This window comes from Echiichthys vipera, assembly GCF_963691815.1.
Source record: "Echiichthys vipera genome assembly, chromosome: 8".
Taxonomy (NCBI): Eukaryota; Metazoa; Chordata; class Actinopteri; order Perciformes; family Trachinidae; genus Echiichthys; species Echiichthys vipera.
In genome coordinates this window covers 7,425,902-7,446,062 of record NC_139833.1, presented here as the reverse complement: position 1 = coordinate 7,446,062, position 20,161 = coordinate 7,425,902, and the positions used below count along the sequence as shown (strand labels likewise).

General features: G+C 40.1%; 1 protein-coding gene across 2 annotated transcripts in view; it reads right to left on the bottom strand.

The window, feature by feature from the left end:
• Positions 1–19,135, bottom strand: part of gramd1a (GRAM domain containing 1A) — a 35,715-nt gene extending 16,580 nt beyond the window's left edge. The window contains exons 1-9 of one of the 2 annotated variants that reach the window (XM_083918050.1): positions 19,119–19,135; positions 14,261–15,356; positions 3,047–3,278; positions 2,476–2,496; positions 2,158–2,242; positions 1,872–1,975; positions 1,560–1,655; positions 869–949; positions 125–243 (exon numbers count right to left, since the gene is read on the bottom strand). In XM_083918050.1, coding sequence (XP_083774176.1) covers positions 125–243; positions 869–949; positions 1,560–1,655; positions 1,872–1,975; positions 2,158–2,242; positions 2,476–2,496; positions 3,047–3,278; positions 14,261–14,727 — 1,205 coding nt within the window. In that variant the 5' untranslated portion in view covers positions 14,728–15,356; positions 19,119–19,135. Of the gene's footprint in view, positions 1–124; positions 244–868; positions 950–1,559; positions 1,656–1,871; positions 1,976–2,157; positions 2,243–2,475; positions 2,497–3,046; positions 3,279–14,260; positions 15,357–17,898; positions 18,185–19,118 lie in introns of those variants that run through there. The other variant, XM_083918051.1, reaches the window with a different exon arrangement.
• Positions 19,136–20,161: the final 1,026 nt, after the last annotated feature.

Sequence of the window (20,161 nt, the reverse complement as noted above, 5' to 3'; positions counted from 1 at the left end):
ACTACTGACTCTTTCAGTCAGCTAAGTGTGTTTACATGCCTGCACGCATACACAAACAAAACAAGACTCTCAAACAACATGCACTGCGTCACATATTAGCATGTTTGCACACAGGAACACTCACAGTAGGCCGTTCATGTGTTCGGCGGTGGGGGAGACGTAGTCGTCGTCTTCACTCGTGAGGCCCAGTTCAGTGCCGTAACACTGGTGTACGATGTGCCAGAGCTCTTTGGGGGATAGAGACTGCAAAATAAACACAGTATTCTTATTCAGAAGTTAATTAGGATCAAAGTACTGTGTACATCGTAATCAGCTTAGCACAGTGACTAAATTCATAAGGGTCCTGCATCAGATTTATCTTTTACACTAAAATAATCAATCGACATATTTGGTCAGAAGTTGACATTTGTTGCCTTAAAATAAACTACATTGAATTTTACTGATCTCCATGGTGACAAAGGACAAATTGAATCCATCATATCAGAAAATAAGTATGCTGAAAGTCAACACCTCTGATCTAATCCCAATATATCAATATATCATTTGATGGTTGTTCTTGACGGCGACTTTGTGATTTGTTTGACAGCTTTTTGCAGGTGAAGCATTAAGTCAATGTTATTTCCTCCAGATGTTTTGCCATGAGCCTTAAAACTACGCTGCTGTGTTTCTGCACCAGTGCTGTCCAAATAAATGTCTATATTCAAACGCGGCAAATAACAGTGATCTAAATTGTTCTCCCAAGCCTGTGTTCAAGGCCATCATCTCCTGCGTCTTGACTATCTGTTCTATTCTAAGACGTTAACTGCTAGTCGTGTCACACCAGGCAGCAGCATGAACCGGCAGGAGGGCGGAGGAGAGTAGATTGTACCTTGTCCAACAGTGCGTTCTGCCACAGTCGAAAAATCATCATGAAGCTGCGATCTCTTGCTCCAAAAGATGTGAAGAAGTGCTGAGAGGGTGAATATCAGTGGGACAGGAAGAAGGGGGGGAGAAGAAAAATGTGATTTGACTGATGGTTTCCCTCTGTTTGGATGTTTGCTTTGTCACAGTCAGTGGAGCTAAAGTTGAGTCAGCTCGTTTCAAACTGCTCAGTTGGCAAAAAAGGATCATTTGAAGTGGACAGAATCAACACTTTTCAAGCTCTTTAAGCAGCAGTTAAACTGTAGAGGATGGAGAATGTGTTGATACACTACAGAAATGTGTTTGTTGTATAACAGAGAAATATTAAAAGTCTCCAGCTCTGCTACTATGAAATAATCCTGATTATTTCATAGTAATTAAATACAACAACATAAATATATAAAACACATTAACAAAAATATTATAAAATGATTAGTAAATGGAATAAATGAGATCAAAGAGCCACACACAACCTTAAAGAAAACTCCTAAACATCGGAGAACTTGATTTATAACACAAGACAAAACGAGGGCGCCATTGTAAAATGAAATGCGGCACAATTACTGTTTTACCTCGATTATCTTGTTTTCATAATAGAATAATATCTGAACATTTGATTAACGACCACCCCGACAATATTATTTGTGCTCGAGTCTGACCTTCTCATTGTCAGTGCTGATCTGGATGGCGTTTGGGATGAGCTTGGCAGTCTTCTCCTTGGTCATAGAGGTCACGTCTTTCAGCAGGATAGTGATCTGTATAGAGAAGACAGAAGAGAGATTTACTGTGTGCATGCTTCAGTGTACGCTTCAGTTCGCGATACTCTTATCTCACCAAGGGCCTAAGCGTATCTATATTGATCTGCAAACAAGTCCATTAAAATGACTTCTTATCTGATTGCAGGTGTGACATTAACCAGTTTACAACAGGCAAGTGTTTGCAAATGTGTACACAGTGTGTCCGCGACTTACAGTGGTTTCCCAGCGGAAGATATTACTGTAGAAACAGAGCCAATTCTCTGACAGATAAAGGCGGCCCTGAAGCAGTATGTCCTTCTGCAGAGCGCAAGAGTAGTCTGAGGAAAGACACAGGAAAAGACCAAGAAAAAGAGAGGCACCGACTGGTATTAAAAACATATTTAGGCAATTTAAGAGGTTGATTTTTAAGGGAGGGGTTTGAAAAGCTTTTAATCTTCTTGAGGTGTAGCTCGCTCTGCATGAGCTCAGCACACAGTTGAAGGATATGTGTCTCACTCACCCACTATAAGTCGCTCAGTGTCAGGAAGTTTCTTAAAGAGTTTGCGAAAATCCTCGTTCCGTTGTTTGTATGTAGGACTGAGAACCTGATGGTCAGGAAAGAGGAAAGAGAAAAGCAGAACATGGTTCACAACAAGCGTGCACGACAGGGTTAAACTGGGATGTTTGGTTAAACATCTAAAGGATAAACAGTTAAACGCTAATCATTGAAAAACTCTGTAAACAAGTTCTACTCGCCTGGAGCTAAAAAAGACACATCAGCAAAGTCATGTACCCTGGAGTAAAATTGCCTAATGAGGGGCTGCTAATGTATACTTACATTGTACCAGCTCTGCATTTTCTGTAAACAAAAGAAACAGCATATTTAATGGTGAACAGTTCTCAAATTTCTCTGCAACAATACAAACATTACATTGCAGGTATGGAAAATGTATCAGCATACGTTTGGTAAAGTAACACACGTCGATATCTGTATGCGTCTGATCCTACCAGTCCAGCCGTATAGGCTAAACCTGTTTTATGTAACCTTGAGGTTTTGCACTTTTCAGCACTTCCCCCTTTTTTTAAAAAAAAAAAGAAAAAAAAAAAGGGGCTTCAGTGACTAGCTGTGATAACAGTCATTAGTATAACAAGCAGTGCCCCCCAAACAATGAGCTTGAGATAAAAGAGATGTGAAAGCTTAAATGAAACACTCACAGAAGCACACACACTGACTGGGTAAATTTACAGAGCGCAAACATGCTAAGATTCTGCAGTCTGCTGACTGAAACACTCATCTTTGTCCTCTCCAGATTTGCATACTTACAGACCTCGTGGCAGCTTTAGTTTTAAGATATAAACTTAGCAGCATCTTTAACAAGTCACTTTAATCAGTAGATATTCAGGGTTACCTTGGCATTGCGGCTGAAGTGGCGTGAAGCAAGCGGGTAGGCAGATGTGAGGGAGGAGGCCGAGGGTATGGAGGGAAGGGGGCTATCTGCACCTCCACCTCCGCCTCCTCCTCCTCCCCCAGTGCTCTTCTCTCCTCCTCCCTCGCTCTCACTGGCCCTGCCACCCCCAAGGACCCTGCGCCGCAGGGAGGGAGAGCTGCCGGGGGTGCTGCGTGGAGAGTTACTGGCCGTACTGGAGATGAAAAAAGAAAACGGAGAGAGATCAACTCAGGGGAGCACAGAGGCAACTCTTTCATATTTCATTGCTTAATTTTGCTCTGTAATGCTGTTAATGCCATGCTATGAAGAAAGGCTGCCGGCGTTTCCTATTTGATAACAGCGTGCTGTCTGAAACTGCCGACTGAAGACCAAAGAAAACACATGTGCAGTGTTATCAGCTGAACAAATTCTGACTGGTGCAGCAGCCAGACAGTGAGGGTATTAAGAGCTGTGCAGTTAAGGGTCTTAAGATTTGAGTCTTGTCCAATCAAGAAGTTTTAGTATAAAACCGCTTTTCTTCAGAATAAAACTCTACTCTACTAAGTTTACCAAGAACTTCAGAGTGTTTGAGCTGAAATTGCAGATCTGACCCCATCAAGAATGAAATTCACCTTTAGACATGGACATAAAGGCTGCACAGTCGTTATCAGACAGAATTGTGAAAATCAATAATCAATAATAGGTTTAAATATTCCTTACAATTACAACTGTGAATTTTGTGAAGCAACACACTTGGCACAGATGTAGGTTCATATGTTGTGAAAATATATATATATCAAGGCAAATTGATTGCTGCCAAATAGGCACTAAATGCGCCTGATTGATGTCGAAAAACTATATTAGGACTCCAATCATGCTAATGAGAAGAGAACTGTGCCGATGGAAAGGTGAAAATAATGCTGTTTTACGGATGTTTTGGTTGTTATCCTGCCATGAAGGCAAGAGGGTGAGGTCTGACCATGAAGTGACCATACTCTTTTTGCGTTTTTCTTGGGCTACACATTTTTAAAAAGTAGGGAAATTACTGTGATCTTCTGATATGTTATTAAATCAGCTTGAACACACCTCTGCAATCATCGAGAGTCCGTTTTCTGCATCATTCGGGCATATTTAGCGCCTTATTTGGCAGATTTGGCAAATTTGCAGCAGCCCGCTATCTATATCTTTCCATAACGTGTAAACCTACATCTAGATGGTGATAAAGGTGTTACTCTTATCGCAAAATACGAAAATGTTGCTTGCTTTACTACTATGACAATCAAAGAAAAGGAAAGTGTGGTGCTCATTCACAGCACAGCATCTGTAAATGAGAGATGTGACTGAGCCGCACAACACCGTTGGCTTCTCTTCCTCGCCCATAAGATATGTAGCTACACCATGATAGGAACGAAACCTAAATAAAATCATAAGTTAAACCTTGCCAAATTGCTAGAAAATATATTTGTTGGTTTGGGTTTTGTTGAGTTCAACTATCAACAATCTTTCTCCAGAATCGCTGAGTACAATATACTGGTTCAGACACATCAGGGTCATTCTACTGCTGCCAAAACATTTGCATTTAGTTTTCAGGCAAATTATACATGAAACTATTTACACCACTACACAGTTGTGACGGTTTCACCTGACCCCTTTGGAAGTAAAACAACAGACACATTCACCATTTGTCAACTTAGAAATTTGCTTTCCTGAGTTTATCCTGAACCGACGCCTTGAATCAGATGTAGCAGAACGAGATTTGGCTTTAAGTTAGTAAACTCCGCATTTAACCTCAAACCTGACGAATGCTCCGCGCACTCACTCAACAGTATGCTGCAACCAAGAACGCATCACTTCATTTACTCCTTTGAGCCAAACTATGACATAAGCTGTACTGTTTCGCCAACTCCACGATGATGATGACGACTTTTATACCATCTCCCCTCCAGCTCTCTTTCTTCTCCGTTCTCCCTTCTCCATCTAGTAATAAAAATAATAAAAAACATAACTAAACTATTTTAAAGTAGAATTCTTTCAGGGCTAAATTACCTTGTATCAGATCAGTGCAGACTTGTGTAATCACAGATACCAGCATTTTAGGAACTATCCGAGGCATTTCCCATACTGGTATCATATCAGGACAATTCCACAATTAAAGTCTTCTAATATATGAATACTCGTGATTTGATACTTGATTGATTTCTTTCAATATTCTTTTATCATTGTGGTTTGGTTTGTGCACTGCTGCTGGTATAAATAAAGTATATTGCAGTGTGTATATGCTTTCTCCTGGAGCTCCATGTACAGTAGGACTTGAAATGGCCAGAGCTACTGTTGGTGAATTCATGCATGCTCAGTGCAGCTTTTCATGCATAATAACTGAATATTGTTTATACTCTTTTTTTAGTGCGTGGCAGTTTTCTTGGTCAGTCTGTGTGTGCGTTTGTGTGCACATCAGTAAATCGAAAATGGTCTTTCCGCGGTTAAGGGAATGATCGGATTATTGAAGTTCCCCTCGTATACATGAGTTGAATGGGAAAATTACGTAGTAGCTCTTCCTCCGGTACAGTAGGGGGCGCTCTGCCAACATACAGCTGGACTGAATGCAGCTTTTTTCCCGGTTTAGCTTTTATCAAAATCACAAACGGCCGACTTTTTGACAGAATTAAGACCGAAAAGGGACTTCTTGGTGGTAACGTTACTTGCCGTTGCGAAGTCCTCCCTTGGTTTAAAAGGTATAGTTTTTTTCACGTTATTTTCAGCGCCGTTGCTTCCTGGTTTATTCTATTTTCGGGTCAAAAGCCACTGCCGCGGAGTGGGGAGCATGCGCAGACAAGAAACCTGATAATAATCTGAGAATGCGGTTTATATGCGCGGATAATTCGCTTAGCCTCGGGGTAGAACTGAGTTCTCTAGGACTGTTAACCGGGGTATGAGAACTCTGATTTTACCCCGGGTACGGCGTTTACATGGTGTTTAGGAAATCAGGGTATGCCCTTAACCCAAATATTATCGGGTTTTTAAACTGCATGTAAACGCACTGTTTTGTTTGTACACAGCGTCAGAAGAACTTCATGAAATTGGTGAGTATAATATTCAAATTTGGTCCAACATGTGCATTGAGTTTTAAAATAAATATATTAACTTAAACATTTACACAATAAGCAGGTTTCTGCCAGCATTCCTCTTGCTGTAATATTTGTTTTTTTTTACCTTCTCCATAGCTCTCCATCATTACAAACTGATCCTCTTTGACTGAAGTACGCAGGACACAATTGATCATTTTTTTGCAATATCAATATCAACTTAAAAAAGTAAAATATATAATGTGTGTATTGTTCTGAAGCCACTTGCATGAGAGGTGAAACGTCTTCCTCGACAAACAACCAAGTCCAGTTTCTTCTGACTTAAATTTCTTTGGGGATAACAATGACCTGGAGAAATGAGAACATTCACAGGCTTCTGACCCTAAAAACTTAATTGGAGGTCAGTGACGGGAGCTAGAGGGGAAACGGGATGAGTCAAAATGATCAACACCCAGGAAAAAGTAGGCGTCAAGCTGGGGGTCTATTCCTGAACCTCACCAGGTTTGGATTTATAGGAAACTAATCCACTTAGAATGACAAAATCTATTGCAGGGATGTTAGTCTGAGCGGCATAATGACAAGTGGCATCAGGATATCTTCAGGTAAACGCACATAAGGGTGCTGTAAAGAGGCTTCAGTGACCGGGGCACCGAGTGATGTGAATCTGTGTCAACATGTGTTTACAACCCGGGGCTAAATCCGTCAGCAGCACACATGTAAACAGGAGAACCAGCGGTATTGCAATCATTTTTCACGCAAACCTCCAATTAGCCAGCTCTGTGGGGGCGCGGTTAACCTTAATATAACCCTCTCTCCTGTGCCTTACCCAAACCAAACGAGCATACATAGATCAGCTAAAGGGCAGATAGCACACCCTGAAACAATCCATGTTAGTAAAGTTGTCGGACACGAATAAGAAAATATGAATTATTCACTGGATTGTGTATGGTTGGATGCTGCTATGGTCAGTGGAAAGGGGTGGGGGTGTGGAGGGCGCAGTGACCGAATGAGCACCGACAGCATTAACATAACACAACACAGCACACATCAGTTTACACCGCTAATATGCACACACAAGGTGCCCGTCCCGTCCATGTTATCGGTGGGATTCTGCAAAAGCTGTGACTCATCGGACTACGCCACCACACGGAACATGCACGGGTTATTATGAGGACGGCAGACAGATCACCGCATAGCATCAAAGCCATTCATCCCACCAGAGGAGACGGTCTGTGTCACTTACTCGAACATGTCATGAGGCATTTGCGATCCAGTTGATGTCCGCAAAAAAAACAAACACACACACACGCACACGTTTCTGCTCCCTATCGATCTGGTGATCCTGGTGTGTGTTTGTGTGTGCGGCTAAAGCCAGACGCTACGGGCTGTATGTCCGCTCTTCTGCCTTGTTTTCTTCGCTTAGCCTCGGGGTAGAAACTCGCCCATCGCCCACCGTCCCGCGGTCGGATGTTAATTTCTCATTGCGGCAGACGCCCCTGCTGCACCTCGCAGCCAGGTACCGGACGGACCGCAGCTCCCTATTCCGTTAGCAGGACCCGGTAACGGGCTGCAGTCTCTGCGTCCATCCGTAATCCCCTTTGCAACAAGGGAGAGGAGGATGGGAGGGAGGGAGGGAGGGAGGGAGGAGGCGGCTCCATGTGTTGAGTGAGGCCTTGCTGCTTTTTTTTTTTTTTTTTTTTTTTTACAGTGAGGTGGTGCTAATTCTTAAATATTGAAAACAAATGCAATTTTTTTGAAACAATGAACAAGAATATTCTATAATTGTTTACATCCAGCTACTTTATGGACACGAATGTCACATTAGGCTTATGTATTTTATATTTTGAACATGAGACATACAGTATATTATAGAATCTATTGTTTACTTGATGATTTTATATGGTAAAACGTATTTTCACAGATGTAACAAAACCTATCCCCAATTGTATATATAGATAGATAGATAAATAGATAGAGACACTCTTCCTCCTTCAAATTAAACTGACTTCTTTACACACTTGAGGTTCGGTCATTCCCCAGCCCTTTAAGCCGAACACGTTTACCATCAGACTCAAATAATTGAATTTTAGCAATGTCATGTTATGGTTTCGAGGATGTTTTCTGCAGCAGGAGTTGGGCCTCTTGTACAGCAGGGTGAATGTAAATGTTTATGTGAACCTCCTTCGACAACATGCAATACCTTCACTGCGATTGTCTCCCAATCAGCTGCAATTTTATATTTCAAGACAATGTCCTCTGTCACACAACCCTATAGAGAATCTCTAGAAAATCCTTGGTAACAAAGTAATGTCTAAGAAACCCACTACAGTTACCGAACTGTGGAAGAGACTGAAGAACAACGGATTAGTGATGTCCTGTGGGCGCAGATGTGCTGAAGTCATTCAAAGCTGTGGCCTCTACACTTCCTATTCATTTTTGACAGAATTTATTGAATTCTGATTAAACGCTGACAATGAGAAAATTGTGCCACATAGGAAAAAATATTTTTAGTTTAAATTAACACATTATAATATTACACATATGGTATGTTAGGGTGCACTCACACTGTCCATCCGTACCGCGCCCCAGGATGTTTCACGGCTAAAGTCTATATAGTTTGACCAGTGTGAGTGCAACCGTACCGCGCGTAGTTGCGGCACGCTTGCCGCCCACGGCCCGTTTGGGAGATGTGGGCTTTTGTAAAGCACGTTTACACAAGTACGAGCGTGCGCACGCGTACGAGCACGTGCACGAGGCCTGCGGCGGTTCTGACGTCATTTTATGTGCGCCTGTTAGGACATAGAAAAAAGAAAGACGGACCATGCGTGGACATTTAAAACAATGGCGGCGAAAGGTTCACTTTGGTGTGATGCGGAGGTGGAGTGTTTACTGAAGATTTGGTCGAGGAAAATATTCAAAAACAGTCGACAAGACGCACAAAAACTCAGAGGTCTATGGAAAGATTTGTAAACAAAGCGATGCATCGCGATGTCAGTGTGACGTGTTACGGCGTGATGACGTATAAGCAGCATTATACGTCATCATTCGCGCAAGGCCCAGGTAGTGTGAGTACAAATGGGCCTGGGCCGCGGGGGGAGAGGGAGTTGGGGACAAGTACTCTAAAGCACGGGGCACGGTACGGATGGACAGTGTGAGTGCGAATGTACTTAGATTTATTTATTGTCAATCAATTTTCATGTTGAGTACATGTCGGATTGGTTATATATATATATATATATATATATATATATATATATATATATATATATATATATATATATATATATATATATATATATATATAAAAACAGGTGGCGCTGAACTAAGGGAGGCTCAAAACTTAGGGGGGTTTATCTGAATTCAGAGAGACCAGTTTCTCACAGACAGACGTCACAAAATTAAATTTACCAACAGTGTTCGCCTCTCTCACCCAGGGAAATCATTATGGTGAGTTGAATATGTTTGGATTTCGGACTGAGGGTTGGATAAAATACGCAATTTAAAAGATCCCTGGGAAACGCTCATGGGAATTTTATAGACCAAACAATTAAGAAATTAAAAAGTTATAAAGTCGTATTTTTATCTCTATGTTTCAAATAAACTGAGCCTCAAATTATAAAAAGGGATGTTATTAGTTTGCTAATTATTTGGGATTAAAATCTTCACTTGGGCTTCTAACAATTATTTTTTTCGATTAATCAATTAGTTATTTAGAAATAGAATAGAATTACTTTAATAATCCCAAACTGGGAAATTATTTTGTAACAGCAGTAGTGGGTTAGCAAATAAAAACTTTGTACATAACATAAATAGAATCCAATATATACATAGTGTATATATACAGTGCACAGTGTGCTATAAACAATAATAATATATACAACAAAATATGCAAAATATACTATAACAATAATGATATGTACAACAAAACAGTAGAGAGACCAGAGTTCTCTGTCAGGCAGAGGTGAGAGAGTTATTATAAAAAGTGATGGATTGTAGCAGGAAAGACTTCCTGTATCTATTGCTACGACAGCAAAGCTGAAGCAGCCTTCTGGAGAAGGTGCTCCGCTGTCTGACCAGTGTGAGTTGGAGAGGGTCGAGAGGATTATCCATGATGGATAACAGTAATAAAAAATATTTAATGGTTTTAAAAGACAGAAAATGGTGAAAAATGTCAGTGTTTCCCAAAGCACAAAAAGGGTGTCCTCAAATGTCATATTCTATCCAGTTTACCGTTATGGAGGAGTAAATAAACCATCAGATCTTCACATTAAAGCATTTAGCAATTAATCAATTATCAACACAGTGATTTATTTAATAGTTGTCAAATAGGTGTCTTAAGTTGAAAAATCTACATCTAGCATTGTGAATACAGAGACCACGGCTGCCTGTGGTGAATCCACCTGGCCAAAGCCCAGAGCCCTCGCAATCCCTTCACCCTCAATCTCCATGTCCATCCCCCTGGATTAGAGTCCACATCATAATCCAGGCTGGCCTGAGCTAGGCCAACATCTCCACCATTTGGTGTCCCTGTGTTTAATCTGTTTTTTTCTGAGGTTCACCCATAGCCCATGATGATGTAGGAATTTTACGGGCTGGCTGGACACTGAGGAAGGGGCAAGAAAGAGACTGAATGCAGTACAGGAAGTGGGGAATACAAGATGTAGAGGAACTATTATGTATAGGAGATTGGAGCTTCCTGCATACACGAAGTGCAAAGTCAAAGAGGTAAACACTATAAAACAAACCAGTGAATGAGACCATAAAAGCTGATGAACAAAAACGTGAGATACTGACTAGCAACGGTGAAAAAACGTGTCTGAAATCAGGTCTAAAAGTGGACTGATAATCAGAAGAGAGTTAATGTAAACAACAACAACAACAACAACAACTGAAAGCAGACTGCTGTATGTGAACTGGGAAAAGTCTTAAAGCTGAACTGATGCAGCGTGGCAGAAAGAAAGAGAGCGGTCAAGCTTTCCATCAATCACAAACAGTCAGTCAGCGGGTCACGGTGCTGTTGACTGGCTGTGCTATTAACAAGTTAGACTGTGTGTATATTTGTACAGTAGGTTTATGCCAACATACGGTCTGTTAAAGTTTTCATGAAAACATCTAATCCAGAATCTTTTCCATCCAACACATTTTCTGCACTCTTCATACTGTCGTGGATGGTTTCAGATTAGAGGCTTATGAGTCTATATTTGTAAAGCCGAACATGTGATACGTTATTATGACAATTGCAGATGTTAACATCAAAATAAGAGGAGCGTGGTCTCTGCGTAAGGTGGACGCACTCTTTTAGCTGTACTGTAGAAGATGTGCAAAGCAAGTGAAAGTAGCTTTACCTTAGCAAATCATTCAAAGGGCAAAATAAAGTTCACATTTATCTCAGCCCCAACATTCAAAGATTTGTCTCTTCTGGCATAGGTGAAAGCCGACATATTTTGGTTGAAGTATACGAGATGTCCTCCAATAAAACGCCCCAATTGCAAAAAAGGTAAAAACAGAAGATACAACAAAAAAATGCAGGGAAACAATTTAAGCCACCTCTAAACACCACATCGTTTTGTTTTTTTAGGAGCTACAACCACACAAGCTAAGCAGCTTTAGATCTTTTGGCGTCCTCTCTGAGTACCATTACTGCCCAGGGGCCGTCCTGTGAAGCAGCCCCCTACCTTTGGCATCTCTACATACACAGTGCATGTGTGTATAAGTCCTGTTTGTGCATGTACTTGGGCCTGTATGTATATGTAAATTAGAGTTGTTCTGATCATCATCAATCAGAAATGCCTCCGATACTGCTGAAAATGCTGGTATCGGTATCGGCCAGTACTGAAGTCCAGGCACCGATCCGATACTATGTAATTTATTAGAGATCGGAATCTATTACAGGTCAGCTCCGTTAGCTCTGACACGGTTTAATTAATGTTTAATTAATCAGTTTAATAATTCTTAGTAATTCTTGTTAATAATTATTCCTGTATTTATTAAGTTAAGTTACTGTTTTATATTGTTCTATTTAAAAATAAATGGTTTCCATTTGCCGTATTCATTCATGTTTTACAAAGGGTTGAACCTACGCCCGGCCTTACCACAATGATAATCATATTACAGTCACGCAGGCGTAATAAGATCTTTTCTTTTAAAACACACTGGTATCGGTTTCCATACTGGCCGATACCCACAGCACCAGTATCGGAATCGGTGTGGGGAGGAAAAAAAATGATATCAGAACATCTCGAGTGTGAATATACTGTATAATAACAGTGAAAATGCACCCTTGCAGAATGAATACAGTATTTGTTCCTCCTCATAAATCTCCCTTGAACAGTGCACACTGGATGAAGAACACTGAGTAAGCAAAATGCGAAGCAACAGGAGTTTTTATAGAGGGCCTGGTTTTAAGGCACGGTGAGGATGTACAGGCCATGTTTAGACCTGTGAACCTTTCAAACCTACAACGTAGCAATCTAAATAGGTCAACATTGGTCTTTAGATCTGGCTTTGCATCCAACTGGTGTGCAAAGTAGGTCAGAGACCGCTTTACTTACATAAATCTCAAAAGTCCTGGTCTCAAAACACACATCTGTAAAACTAAAATGTAAGCCTTTACAGCACACGCAGGAATGACCTCTCTGAATAAAGAAGTCTTATGAATAACAACACTGTCCACACTGACATGATGAAAGCTGAGTGTGTGACTATTGTCGACCACTTTAATGAACCAATCAAGTCAGAGGAGAAGATTCAGGTCAGATGGTCTGTGGTTCGCAATAAAACTCCCATGCATCTTGAGTGACCTTTGTGTCAGCTGCCCACAGCTGATTTTATTTGTAAGTAGCTTTCCATTGTTAAACTAGAATAATAAATGTTTGTCATAAGGCCGCAGGGGCAGCTTAGCACCTCGCCTTTGGGGAAGATGGGGGAACAAACACGCTGTACAAACACTTCAAAGTCCTCTTGAGTTTTCCTTGCCAACATATAAGCAAAGTTGTTCTGAAGCCAGAGCTGAAAGATTCATTTGAGCACATTTTTTTTTATTCTTGTGGTTCTTTCCTTTCCTTTTTAAGCTACATAAACGTATGTTTTTCCCTATAAAAACTACCAAACCTTCATTGGAAGTGTCTGGATATTACGTCTAATTAATATCCAACTGCACAATATAACTGGGTCATTAAAATTACGTGTAAATGAAGAGGACATGGGCACAGCTGTTCATATGGAGCACAGGAGAGAATCACCCTCTGCAGTGGTGCCCAGAACCTCCTCTGATTGGACTTGTATGACATCATCAGACTAAGAGGCTGCACCCATTGGCTGAAGGTGATGTCATGCTTCAGAGGAAGGATAAATGGCGCATGAGCCCCGCCTCTAGCTCCGTCTGACCGACCCAGCTCTGTTTTTCCTCACTGCCACAACAGCAGTCTCACTTTCTTTGTTTACAGTTTACATAACCTTGCTGTTTCGCATATTTCCAAGATGTCATCTTTCTTTACGACATATAGTATGCTTTTAAAATACCAATCGATTGCGGGGCATATGAAGTATGTATGCTTTCCTAGTACAGAGGAGCAAGGGCATTGCTTCTTCATCTGAAATTCAACCATCCTAGTGTTGGCCTGACATCATAGTGTGCCATGAATCAACTCAATTTAGTCAGGATTTTAACTGTAATCTGTCCCCACTAGCCATTAGCTAATTAACTCCACCCTGTTCCAAAATAGCTGACCTTGTGCAGCATTTGAGCAAAGTCAACCAAGCATAAATCTTTCAAACGCAAGGCCCTCTTACTCCCCACCAAAACGCACAAATGAGAGGCTACTCACTACGCTCAGTCATTGCATACAAATCTGGTCTCAAAAGTCCTGGATGCAAATAGGCTGAGGTTTAACAGAGCTGCAAGCGTATAATACCCATGAGACATTCAAACATCAGTGCATGGTTGCTCTGTTCTACGCCACTGAACCTTATGTTGTGCTGGTGCTGTAAGATAAGTGAGCCCATCCTCAAAGACAGAACCGTCAACTCTCAAATGCTGCACACTAGCACTTTGTTTAAATCATTATATGATGAATTACTGGCTGGTTATTTGGGATGAATCCAGCACACTAACCTGCAGCTCTCCCAGTCAGAGTCTCTGCTGAGCAGGCTCCTGAGGGACCAACGGGAGCGTCGGCTGGGAGAGGGACTACGAGACCAGGAGCGAGACGGCGGCAGGAGGTGGTCCTGTGAAGGGCTATCCTGACCTTGCTCATCCCCCTCCATCTGACTGACCACAGAGGGGGAGGGCGAGGGGCTCCGACGTTGAATGATGCCATTTTCCATCTCCTGTATTACAATTTGTGGTGTTTTGCCCCATTGCCTCTTAGGACTGCAGCCTTGCTCTTCCTCATTTCGTTTCTTGGTTCTGGTCCTGCTTCGGTGGGTTCGGCTGTGGCGGCTAGAGCGTGATGGTCTGGGGCTAGGTGAACGAGACCAGGACTCTGTATCAGAGGATGGTGGCAGGATAGTCAGTGTTGGGACAGGAATGGGCTGAGCAATAGTGATGCCTTCTAGTCCCACATGAGACGACATAGTCATCTTCTGAGCTTTTTAGGGCTTAATTTTCTCTTTCAGTCAAGTCTTGTTGCATTTTTAAAGCGGAGACTGACCAATGACGGGCCGAGGTGATTTAGTCATGCTTGTGTTTGTTTAGAAATAGTCCTTCTGGGAAAATCAACTCTGGCAACTTGAGTAACACTAAGTACAAGTACAGATGATTCAGTTTTCGCCATATTTCCTGTGAACTTGACAAAGTGTCAGGCAAGTAAAATCCCCACAAGTGGTAAGACCACAGAACAGTTCACGAGTCAACGGTGTTGTAGGTGTTTCTTTACCGTCAAAAACGATGCAACACGAAGCTGAGAGGAAGTTACACATTTCACAGGCCTTGAAAATTTGTGTTCATTAGTCAATCCAGTTCCAGTTGTCCAATCTGTGTGTTGGCAAAGAGTGACTAAATGCTCTACCATCCCTTTCTGTGTTTAGCTTATGAGCTTCACCCCTTCCTCTTCTGCACCTCTTGCACTGTCCGGCGTCACACTCTTTATTCCGTACTCCTCCGTTCTCCTCTCTTTGGCAGACTTCAAGCTTGCATTTGCATAATCAGGCTTGTCTTTGCAAGAGTTGAAGTCTCAGATAAAGACAGATCTGTGTCCTGAAGTAGCTACCTGAGGAGTGACAAGAGCAGAAACTTTGCATTCAAAATGCTGGCCTACATCTGACTAAGACTTTTCTTAAAAATGTTTTAATAAAAACTGATAAACTTTGACTGTGAGACTCAGGCTATTTCTGTCTGCTCTTCCAGTTCTGGGAATATGAGGTATCATAAGATGATGATGATATGTGCAATGAAATACTGTTCCCGAAAGTACAGGGCAGATCGATAAGATATATTTTTGGTGGGGTAGTTTATGTTACGTGGTGCATATTTCAAGATTTTCTCCCTTCAAGTAACTCAGAAATAGCCACAACTGGGTGAACATTGCACTGACATCAGTCACTTTGCAACATTTTAACCGATGTGTGTTGCAAGGAAACCGCGTAAAGATCAATCCCTGCTGGACAGAGAAGCAGGTGCTCTAACAAAACGCCAGAATTTCCAAACCCTGACTTAGAAAAACACGCAAACACACCCAAACCTCACAAACAATGTACCAGACGTAATCAACACCAATAACAAGGTATAATTGCCACTATAGGCCATAGTGGTCAGAACTACGCGAAACCATGCAGCGGATGAGTCCTTCAACAGGGAAGGGTTGTGTGTGTGTGTGTGTGTGTGTGTGTGTGTGTGTGTGTGTGTGTGTGTGTGTGTGTGTGTGTGTGTGTGTGTGTGTGTGTGTCACACTCCATTGTTTGCCTTCAAAGCAGACACTTCAAGGCCAGGGCTCAAGCAAGTCTGATAGTATTTGCCGTGATCTGTTTGAACAAGACCAATCTTGGCACAGACGAGTTTGTCCAGAGTAATCCACCGTAATCCTCGCGCAGCCTTCACTCTTTGGTTCACACACGCTTGATCTTTTTTATTTTCGTCATAAAACACAGGCCATGTCAAGCTATTATCACACATTACACGCTGACCACAGCCATTTCTGACGAGGAGCACAACAGCCCAAACAAGCAAGTACAAGTTTCTGCAGTCAGTGTGAAGCAAGGAACAGATAAAGTCCATTACCCAACACAGCTGTTGCATGTTTATTAAACGCAGCACTTCAGTTATCTGCAGTTATGTGAAACACTATCAACCACAGATATCTCCTGACATGATGATGTTTGCAGTTAAACACCGATGGGCAAAATGCGGAGACTGAAGTCTCAATAAATACATAAATGCAGAAAAGATAAATAAGTGCTGAAATAAATTAATAAATAAAAGCATGAATAAATGCATGAACAAATAAATAAATGCATAAATAAAATAATAAATAAATGCTTTACATTGGTTTCTACATTTTTATTTACATACATATATTTCTGTGTTCACATGTCAAAAATGTATTTATCTATTTATACATTTATTTCAAAATGTGTTTTTATTTATTTCAACATTTACAATTGCATCTCTGCATTTATTTATTCATTCCTGTATTTATTTATTTATATATTTATTTCAGCATGTATCCATTAGACATTTCTAATTGCATTTCTGCATTTATTGATTCATTTCTCGATTTATTTATTTATTTATATTTATTCATTTCAGCGTATATTTATTCATTTATTTCAACATTATAATTGCATTTCTGCATTTATTAATTTATTCCTAAATTGATTTATATATTTCAGCATGTATTTATTCATTTATTTCAACGTCTATAATATTTCTGCTTTTACTGATTTATTCCTGTATTTATACATTTATTTTAGCATATATTTATTCATTTATTTAAACATTTAGAATTGTATTTCTGCATTTATTGTTTATTCCTGTATTTTATACATTTATTTCAGCATGTATTTATTCATTTATAATTGTATTTCTGCATTTATTGTTTATTCCTGTATTTTATACATTTATTTCAGCATGTATTTATTCATTTATAATTATATTTCTGCATTTATTGATTATTCCCGTATTTTATACATTTATTTCAGCATGTAATTATTCATTTATAATTGTATTTCTGCATTCATTGATTATTCCTGTATTTTATACATTTATTTCAGCATGTAATTATTCATTTATAATTGTATTTCTGCATTCATTGATTATTCCTGTATTTTATACATTTATTTCAGCATGTATTTATTTTTCTATAATTGTATTTCTGCATTTATTTATTTGTTCCTGAATTTATTTTACTTGTATATTTATTTCAGTATGTGTTTATTCATTTATTTCAACATTTATAATTGTATTTCTGCATTTATTTATTTATTCCTGCATTAATTTATTTGTTCCTGAATTTATTTTTCTTGTATATTTATTTCAGCATGTGTTTATTCGTTTATTTCAACATTTATAATTGTATTCCTGCATTTATTTATTTGTTCCTGAATTTATTTTACTTGTATATTTATTTCAGCATGTATTTATTCGTTTATTTCAACATTTATAATTGTATTTCTGCATTTATTGATTCCTGTAGTAACTGATTTATGCATTTATTTGTTGAGTCCTCCATAACAAAACAAAAGCCTTGCAGAAAGAAAAGAGTAACAGGACACAGAACAACAAACCCGTGTAGCCTGGGCAGATTAAACTCCTACCTCCCATTGGATGAGTTTCCTCCGTTCCTGTTATCTTGCTCGGCCTCGAAAACAAGCCGAGCGACGGTGCGGGGAGTAATGTTAAAATCCACTTTCTCACAGGAACACATCAACATTCTCGGTGGCGTAAAGACGCATCTGCCGGCTGCAGCTAACAGCTAAACACAACCGAGTTTAGCTAGGTTACTCCCCCTCTCCTCGACCTCTGAAGGCCGACAGCTCACAAAAAGATGACTATCTGGGCTAACAGGCTTTAACTTCCAGCGGATAAAGCACCACGCCGTTGTCTTCCATTTCCACTTTTCATAAAAACACCCCGGTACAATACACTATTATCAAAAACGACATTTAAAGCCAACGACCCGAAGTCAGCTTTGCATTAGCAGCGTGTTAACTGGGGTTTTAAAGTAACAGACAATAGTTTTTTTGTCGAAAAGTGAAAAGGAACGCCAGTTGGGTCAGCCCATTCACTTATAATGTTGGGGTGGGTCACAATAAGTCTCATCAAGAAAAGCATTATCTCTTTTACATATTTCATTTTAAAGCACGACACCACAATGAATTCGCTGTTTTCTCAGGAAGTGCATTCAAAAATATATATGTTTATATGCAACACGTGTACACCGCCACCAACAAAAGCAGACGTACACCCCTACCGACAAACTTTGTGGTACAGTCCGGGAAAATAACTGTCCAGAGGATGTGGCGAGAGAAGAAGGCGACTGTTGACATCACTCAAACGCAAACTACCAACATTTGTTGTGTATTTTAACAACTTTACTGCTCTTATTTGAGTTAAAACAAATCCACCACGTTGCATGTATTAACTGGGCCTTTTGTTAAAGTTTTTTGTTTCTATTACGAGGAGAAACAAATGGAGCAATCCTCGTATTTTCGCAGCAGAAGCCTCATTTTATGGAAAGTCACCACACGTTTTCCACAGTATCGAGCATCGAGTACAGGTAAACCCACACATTTAGCATCATCTCAGAGTTCATTTGAAGGGAGCTTTTATGGGACAGAAACATGGCGACCCCTTGTGTCAAATGAGGTTGTGTGCAGTCATTATTTCTGACCTCATAACTCATCATTTATCATAGTATGTGAGTCCTTATTAAGCAGAAATTGTCTAAAATTAAGTCATTTATTATGGTACGTTTTCATGCAACAAAAAGGCAGTGTGGCATGGTGTGCATGGCATAAAGGCATATTCATCTCACCCCTCGCCTCCTGTTGCAGCATCGCTTCATATGGTGTCATGCCCTATTATAGGGAGGATGCAGCCTGCAGGAGATTGGATATCTTCTCCTCCAGGACACATACAGTAAACAAGGCCAGTGACAGGTCACCTTGTCTGAAGCTGAAAACAAAAGAAACATACATTGACCAGACTTTTTTTTTAAGATGAAGTGTGGATGTTGACATTTTTACCAACAGCTTTTAGGTCGATTCTTTTCATTACTGATTCTATTATTTCTATTACTTTTCCAGATTTCAATCAATTTTCAAATCATTTTAGAAAAAAATAGGGTTGTGTTAAAAAGAAAATGCCCAAAGTAACATCTTAAAATTGCTTGTTTTGTCTGACCGACAACCCAAAGATATTCAGTTTACTATCACACGACAAATAAATGCAACAAATCCACACAACTGGGAGTTAGTTTGTGCCTGAAAAACTACTTTTAATTGATGAATTGATTAAAAACAAATTTGTAGCAGCTTAGATTTGTGTTGATCAGCTAATTGACTAATCATTTTGGCTCTTGGGTTTAAAAGACACCAGTAGTTTTAGCGTACTGCACCGGAAATACTACCTCAACTTTATCTCTATTCATTTCCCCCATCATGTTATTTCCAGGATGTGAAATCACTTAATGTGCAAGATTGCATATATCCTCACACTTTAACAACTAAACTTTAGAAACCCTGATAGAAATAAGGTCAGTTATAATTTCAGTTTTTATACAGTATTTAAAAACCTGAAGAATATTCACATCTTTTGCTGTAATTAATTGGTTTTACCTGCCTGTCAGTTTAGATTCAGAGCCAGCGGTTGTTTCTGTATCCTTTCAAAACGATGGCAGAGCATCACAATGACTTGGCAATTTCAGATTCTCCATAGATTTTCTGAGCATCCTCCGTCTTCTCACTCCCTGCAGTCGACACTTCCCCGGCTCCGCTTCAAGCCAACGTCTGCGTTACACATGCAGCCAAGTGGGCAGAGAGACCGCTCCAGGATACAGGGAGTTGTGTTGCTGAGCAC